The sequence below is a fragment of the Eurypyga helias genome, unplaced genomic scaffold (genome assembly GCF_000690775.1).
Source record: "Eurypyga helias isolate BGI_N326 unplaced genomic scaffold, ASM69077v1 scaffold36995, whole genome shotgun sequence".
Taxonomy (NCBI): domain Eukaryota; kingdom Metazoa; phylum Chordata; class Aves; order Eurypygiformes; family Eurypygidae; genus Eurypyga; species Eurypyga helias.
This window is the reverse complement of record NW_010250104.1, coordinates 1,721-8,908: the sequence shown is the minus strand read 5'-3', so window position 1 is coordinate 8,908 and position 7,188 is coordinate 1,721. Positions and strand designations below refer to the sequence as shown.

The following is a 7,188-nucleotide window of genomic DNA, read 5'->3' as shown; positions in this document are numbered from 1 at the left end:
GAGGGGCTGGGCCTCCCCCGCCTCCGGCACGTGGGTCCCTTCCTGTCAACACCGCGCCGCCGCGGCCTTCACCCCGCCGCCTTCCGCGGGCCTGCGTGGGGAGCTCGACTGCTGATGCTTCCCCTCCGCTTACGGCAAGAGGCCTCTTTCAAGGGAAAAAACTCGTTTCCCTGTCTGAGGATTGATCCATTTTATTTTACCTTGACGCTTATTTGCGCTTGTATTTAACGGTGAAGCTGATGAGGCTATTAAGTCAAGCTTGAAGAGGGGTAGATGCCTCCACCGTTATGGAGGTAGCGAGCTGGGAATGTGGAATGAGTAATGGTCATCCTGAAGAGATCCTGCACAGTGTAGTCTGTCTGGTGATTTCAGTAGTAAGTTTCTGTGTAGGAAGCTGTGTCTTGTTAGCAGTGACTGTCGATGTTTTCTTTATTTTCCTCCATTTCTTCTTATCTTGCACTGGATATGTATGTCTTGCACAGCTTTTCCAAGAGGGGAAAACTTTTTTTTTCCTTTTATTAATTTCTTTAAACCATACACTCAGCTTCTAATGCTGCTTCTGATCTAGTGACTACAAGCTAGTAGTCTTATTTTCTTGATAGGAGTGAAATATCTTTCTAAATACCTACTGAGGGTCATTAAGACCAGAAACGGATGTATGAGGCAATGTGTTTCTCTGCCGTCCTTCTCTTTAATTGTTTCATTCTTAGTAGAGTCAGCAGTAACACTTCTTCTTGACCAACTTTTAAGCTCTAGGGGGTTTTGCATTAATTGTCTTGGCTTGGTGTGAGATACAGAATCCTTTTGAGCTGTTCCCTTAAAGTCTGGATTCCTGAAGGAAAAACACAATGGTGTAGAAAACACAAACTTCATCTTGGGAGTGAGTATACCTGCAGTCAGGTATGTGTACGGTACAGGGATCACTGTATGAAATAATTTTCTTTTGAGACCTCTTGGATGTATATTTTGAAGCTCTGTAAGTTGAAAAGTTTGTATGGGACTACTGATACCCTGAAGATTACCAGGGGTTTATATAGAGCTTGAAAGACGAGTAAATTCAAAATTTAATTTTGAAACTGTATTTATTTTAAAGACATCCTATCTATCTATCTTTTCCTGGATGCCAGTAATGGTTCTTGTTATCTGAACAGATGAAAGCAGCCTTTAAAAGGCATAGCTTTTTGAAGTGGGATATATGGAATGAGGATTGCAAATCTCCCACACAGGAGGCACAGGGTTGCAGAACAAGGTGGTAATTTTTGATAGGGTAAGAAGCAATATTTGCTTTGTTAGTGTTTAATGTTTGATCTCATTATTAAGCTTTAATAATTAAGGAAAAAAATGGAAAATAAATAGATCTTTCTCTTAATAAGATTGTTGATTACTTTTGAATCACAGGACAGTGTTTCCACTTGCTTAAATTTATGATTCTAGAATTTCATATTGTTGATATCTACCTCGGGCTGAATTACATAACATTGATTTAGCTTCAGGTACTTCAACCACATTTCCCAACTTAAAACTAACATCAGCTTCTTTTGAGAACAAGGCTGGAGGAGGGAAGGTCTTTCTGCCTTTAAAAAGAATTAAATCATCAGGTTACCTTTTCTTTGAACTGTTTTCATGCTTGTGTACAAAAATGCTGGGCTTTGAAGTTTGGCAGAGAATTGCATTTTATTATCCCTATGAAATTACATCTAAATTTTGAAATGGTTGTTACAAACTGTAAAAATTAGTTTATGTGTCATTAATAACAACTTTGTGAAAAATGTTGCTGTTTTCAAAAGGACTTAATCTCCAAATATTCTGTTTTTCACATCTTTGTCCCAGGATCTGGCAGGTTTGTCCTAGTCAGGCTCTGAGTTTACAGATGATGCCTGAGATGTTCCAGGTCAAGAGACAAACAGTTGGCTGGAGTGTAGGAAATACAATGGCAAAGAGGAAATGAAGTCATAGATCAGATCATGACATCTGGTGAAAGCTAGGACTGGACTTGGTGGAGGACTGGTGCTTAGACTATTTGTGGAAGAGGAGGAAGAAGCTGGAACTGTGTGAGAAGCACAGGGGAAAGAGCAGTAGTAGATGTGGATCTCCTAAAGAACTGGATGAGAAAACTGGACAAAGAGATGAGAGATGGGGAGTGAGGTCAGATCTTGTGCCCAGAGGTGGCGAAGAGGAACTGAAACTAGTTTGGTGAACAGGGGCAGAAAAGTGAGAAAACCCCCAAGGAATTAAAAGGGGGGATAAGGAGAGAATGGAGAGGCATTTGAAATGAAAATATGAAAATTGCATTTCACGGTGTCATAAAAAACAAGTGGTATGAATTTAAGGGGGTTAAACTGACTGGGATCAAACAGTTGGAGTGAGAATTCAGAGTAAGGAAGTAACAAGACTGGTATGGGAAACACTAGGTAGAAGGCAGATGAGCTGGAAGAGCACGTGTCTACAATCACAGACTAAAACGCTGATCATTCTAACTGCTGAGAGACACCAGATGATAAAACTTACTGGTTTTGCTTCTTCAGATGTTATGCAGCAAAGGAAATGTCCAGGTGTTTCTGTTCCGAAGCAATTAGGAACATGAGCAATAAAATCCACGTGAGGGAATTTTGCTGAGTTTTTGGTTTCTTCTTTGACTTGGAGAGCTACACAGGTGTAAAATCTAACAGCAGCAGTAGCAGTTTCAGGAAATGCCAGAATGAAAGCTGATTGAACAGCCTCACTTATCCCCATCGCGCAATCCTTTATGAATGTCCGTGGTTACATATTAACAGTATATTTTGCCAAAGAATCTTTTCACTGCACGTTAGTTAATGTGTAACGAGTGTATCTAGTTAAATATTTGTTTTTACCTCATTTTTTGTGGCATAACATGTATAGCAAACAAGTTGAAGTGCTTGAAACAAAACCATTTGATGGTGGTGTTTTGTTGTTGTTCCCTCCTCTCCCTGAAGTTAAGCTCATCATACAAATGGCGATAGTACGTAAGTTAGTATGCATTTCACCTTAGACTCACTTCGTGTGTGGAGACCCGCGTCACGCAAGCTTGGGTTGAAAGTACCTTCTGCTCTGAGTACCTTTTTTCAGAAGGCAATGAAATAATACAAGGCACTTTTCAAAGAGTTATACAGGACTTTACATTTAAAACCAAAATTTTCTTTAAGTTGCAGTTGTGGTTCTCCCAGCACCCTGGTATGGCAGACCAAGGGTGGTAGTCATTTAAACCTTACAGTGCAGGTGGGTCAGTAGAATTTCGTTTTTCAGGATATTGTGTGATTGCTTTGGTGCTGTACTTTGTTTTCCTACAGGCCTCTGCAAAAGGCATTACATCTTTCGTGCTAAACAGTTGGAAAAAAGAAAATATTAAACCCAGACAGGAACCTAAATTCTGGTGTTTCCTAACATTTACATGTTTGGCATAATAAATTGAAGAAAGTATGTAATGGGGTTGTGTGTATTGAATAGACTGGGGATGTTTTAACATTTAGAAATCATCACTTCTGCAATTTTTGTAGAACCACAGGCAAAGAGCGTTAAAGGACACTTACAGCGTCTAATTTACTTTTTCCTCTCTAGGTAATACATGCTTTGCCTGACTTTGGTGATCTCTGATGATGGAGATTATATATCATAGCTCGATACTGCTCGAGATGTACTACTAATACACTTTAACATTTTATTTCATAACATCTAACTTCAATCTTTGCTCTATTTTAAACCTATTTCTTCTGTCTACTATTAGTTTGGCAAATAGATCTTTTTTTCTTGCCAGGCAGCTTTTTGCCTATTGAAGATGAAGAGTTGCTTACTTTAAAGTTTCCCTATTCCAGCCTAAATGATATGGGAAGAGAGTAGGGAAAAATTAAGCCTAATGTTTAGCTATCATACGTATTAATTTATTTCTTTTCTAGGGATTCCTTTTGGAAAATGCCGAACCGGAAGTTTGCTGATGGTGAGGTGGTGATGGGCCGTTGGCCAGGAAGTGTCCTGTACTATGAAGTAACAGTGGCTGGTTACAATGATGTTTCTCATTTTTATACTGTTAAGTACAAAGATGGGACTGAACTTGAATTGAAAGAAAGTGATATAAGGGTAAGTATGTGTTTGCGTAATTATTAGTATTTCTAATGGGACATTATATTGATTTTGTGGTGTAGGTAAAAAACCTTATAATTGGATAGTTGCCTTGCAAGTTTTCTTTAACTGTGTTGTCAAGGAATTGTTACTAAGTAATAGCGCTCTCCTACATGACATCTCAAATAGAAGTTCAGAATGCTGACCCTATTTTTAAAGAAGTGTGATTGTTTATGTTGAAAAAATAATATGTTTGGAGAAAAACAAGTCCACTCAAGAACTCTATAGCATGATTGTTCATGAAAAAATAGGTTTTGGGGTAGCTTAAAAAGCTACTATTCAGAAGGTTGATGCTAATTTGACTTTTTTCCACTTATAAATAAGAAAATTTGAAAACAGAACTAAGCATTTAGTTAAGGATCACTGTAAGTATAAATAGTGCATGCCCTTTAAGCACTTACTTAAAATATCTGTGAATAGCTGTTTCATGAAACCTTTGGGGACCTAAGGTATTTTGCTCTATTTGTGACAATTAGGGACTTTTGAAAAAGGGTCATGTCATATGTGTATAAGCACAGCCTTTCCCCTTTACAAGTCTTCATAATTTCATTTTCTGTTACTAATAAAGGCATTTAAAACTCTGCATACAAGTTTCATTTCAATTTAAAAAGTGATAATGCAGGAGACAAAAAGCTATGTGAATGCTTGCTGTAGTTGATTTTTAAGGCCTGCTTTGAAACCTGTGTATGTTCAAAGCTGACTTGCACACACAAGTATGTGAACCATAGTTTCACTTTTTGGTGGCAGTACATGCCCTGTAACTGGCCCTTTCTTTTGGGACCACACGTTTCTGTCTGGAGCTAGACAAACATTTTCACTTTCACGTTTAAGACTAACTTGTTCACTTTGTGCCTGCAGGTTAGCAAACTCAAGCCTAGAAAGTACCTTTCTTTCTCATAAAGCATTTGTGCCTTTATAAAAGTTGTGGTGTGGTAATTTTATATGGGAAAATCAGCATTGTAGACTTCATGTAGAAATAAGAGTGCTTTTGGGTAAAACTGTTTGTGAAATGAGATAACACATCTAATGATTTAGCAGACGAGGTTTTTTAATGTTGATTTGAGATGTGTCTCCTTAAACAGATCATTGCATCTTGATATGTCAAATATATTAATAAAGCTAAGTAATTAAGCTTTAAGAGATGGCTATAATTTTATTTACTTGTGCAGAGGCTTAAGAGGGTAGTACGCCTAAGAGCTTGGTGCTCACATCGCTAGCTTACATCCATATCCTGATTTCTGTGGCTTTGACAGGAATTGTCAGCAGTTGCGCTTGGGACAGGATTATTTAGGTATCACCAGCAAAATGAATATGCTGTAGCTGCTCTTTCTTAACACCCTTTGTACAGCATCTGTACAGGAAATAGAGAGTTCTGTAGCACTATATGCCAGAGTCCTCATCCCAAAAAACCCCAAGTTTCTAAAACTGTTCTTTGGAACACCTAAAATAAGATTTTGCTTTCTTCCCCTCTTTTTTTTTAGTCACAATCATCGTTCAGGTATAGGAAGAGCCAGTCGTCTTCAAGTTCTCCCTCCAGAAGAAGTAGTAGCAGGTCTCGATCTAGATCTCCTGGTCGGCCAGCAAAAGGCAGACGTCGTTCCTCTTCCCACAGCAGAGAACATAAAGATGACAAGAAGAAGACCGTTCAGGAAACCAGCTTGGCTCTACTGGTATTAGTTTTTGTTTGGTTGGTTTTTTATGTGCGTTTCTTGGATTTTCAATTTAAATAAGTTTTTGCTATTTGTGATAGGTTTGCTTTATGCATACTGGGTTTATTGTTGTAAAAGCCAGGTGTAGTTCATGTTCTCTGAACAACATAATTTCTTCTCTGCAAATAGGCTTTCCAGCTTGCAGAGTTGTGAGGAAATTATTGAAATGTAAACATAAATTGTTAAGTTCCATTTGAATTTGGTGGTGCTCTGAAGTGCTTAGAATTCAAACGCAAGTTCTTTAACATTTTAATATTGGAGTCATTGTTAGCCACATGTTCCCACCTGTGAAAAGGGGAAAAGGAAGTTGGCTTGCTTTTAAGATGTATTTGTCATTACATAGCAGGTAGGTATTAGAAATAAAATTAGTTCTGTTTTCATATACAGTTCATTAAAATAGCAATGGAAAACATGTGAAACTTCTGTGGGAGAACTGCACAATTCAAGTGTGGAGGGGGGGAACCACACATACATGGCCTTGCTGATTGATAATATTGCAGAACTGGTTTCTTTATAAAAACTATCCTGTAAGGACTAGAAAGTTGTATCAAATATCTATGTTTCAGCTGAAATTTTCCATGTAGTTGGCCTTTTTGTGAAGGTTGTATTCAGTACTAGAAACGGTTCTGGTGTTCTCTAAGTGAAAAAATCATAGAGGTGATCTCTGTTAAGAGACAAGCAGCGCTGCTTCTGCCTTGTGCACTCTTGAAATAGCTTCAAGCGATACTTTTCTGAGACACAGTCCCTTGAATTGGAAATATCTGCTGCTGGTCTACTGAAAATAGATGGGCTTTAGTTAAGTTTTAGCTAAACTAAACCAGACCAATCTAAACTAGACAGGTTTGGTGTAGTGAATTGCTACTACTGAAAGCATTCTTTGGCACTAAAATTGCTGTGGTTTTTGTTTTGCAGTGAACTACTTTGAGCTGTGTGACCCAGTGCATAGCCTGTGGATCATACGATTAGTTTAAGTAGTTTGTAACTAGTACTGTCGTGATTTAGCCCTGTCTGGCAGTTCAGTACCACCAGTCATTCTATCACTCCACTCTACACCCACCTGCCCCACCCGGCCCCGGCTAACAGTGAGGAGGGGACGGAGGGAGAACAAGAGAGGCTTGTAAAAGTTGAGATAACTGTTTAATTATATAAATGAAACTTAGGGAGTTACTGACAATACTATTGCTAATAAGTAATTAAAAAACCAGAAAAATAGAATGTATGATACAGGATCTCACCACCCGTGGACTGAAACAGCAAGGCAAAAATCCAAGCGGATCGGTTACAAACCCGTCCGTATGTGGCATCTCTCCCTTGGTGGCCCGAGGAGTCATGGGCCAACTTATCC

The 7,188-nt window shown here is 38.6% G+C and overlaps 1 protein-coding gene across 1 annotated transcript in view; it reads left to right on the top strand.

Moving 5' to 3' along the window:
• Positions 1-3,913: 3,913 nt before the first annotated feature.
• The window catches only part of LOC104509599 (lamin-B receptor-like), a gene marked incomplete at its 3' end in the record, with an annotated part of 4,689 nt that continues 1,414 nt past the window's right edge, over positions 3,914-7,188 (top strand). Inside the window, exons 1-2 of the mRNA XM_010151584.1 lie at positions 3,914-4,092; positions 5,616-5,804. Coding sequence (XP_010149886.1) covers positions 3,928-4,092; positions 5,616-5,804 — 354 coding nt within the window. The remainder of the gene's footprint in view (positions 4,093-5,615; positions 5,805-7,188) is intronic.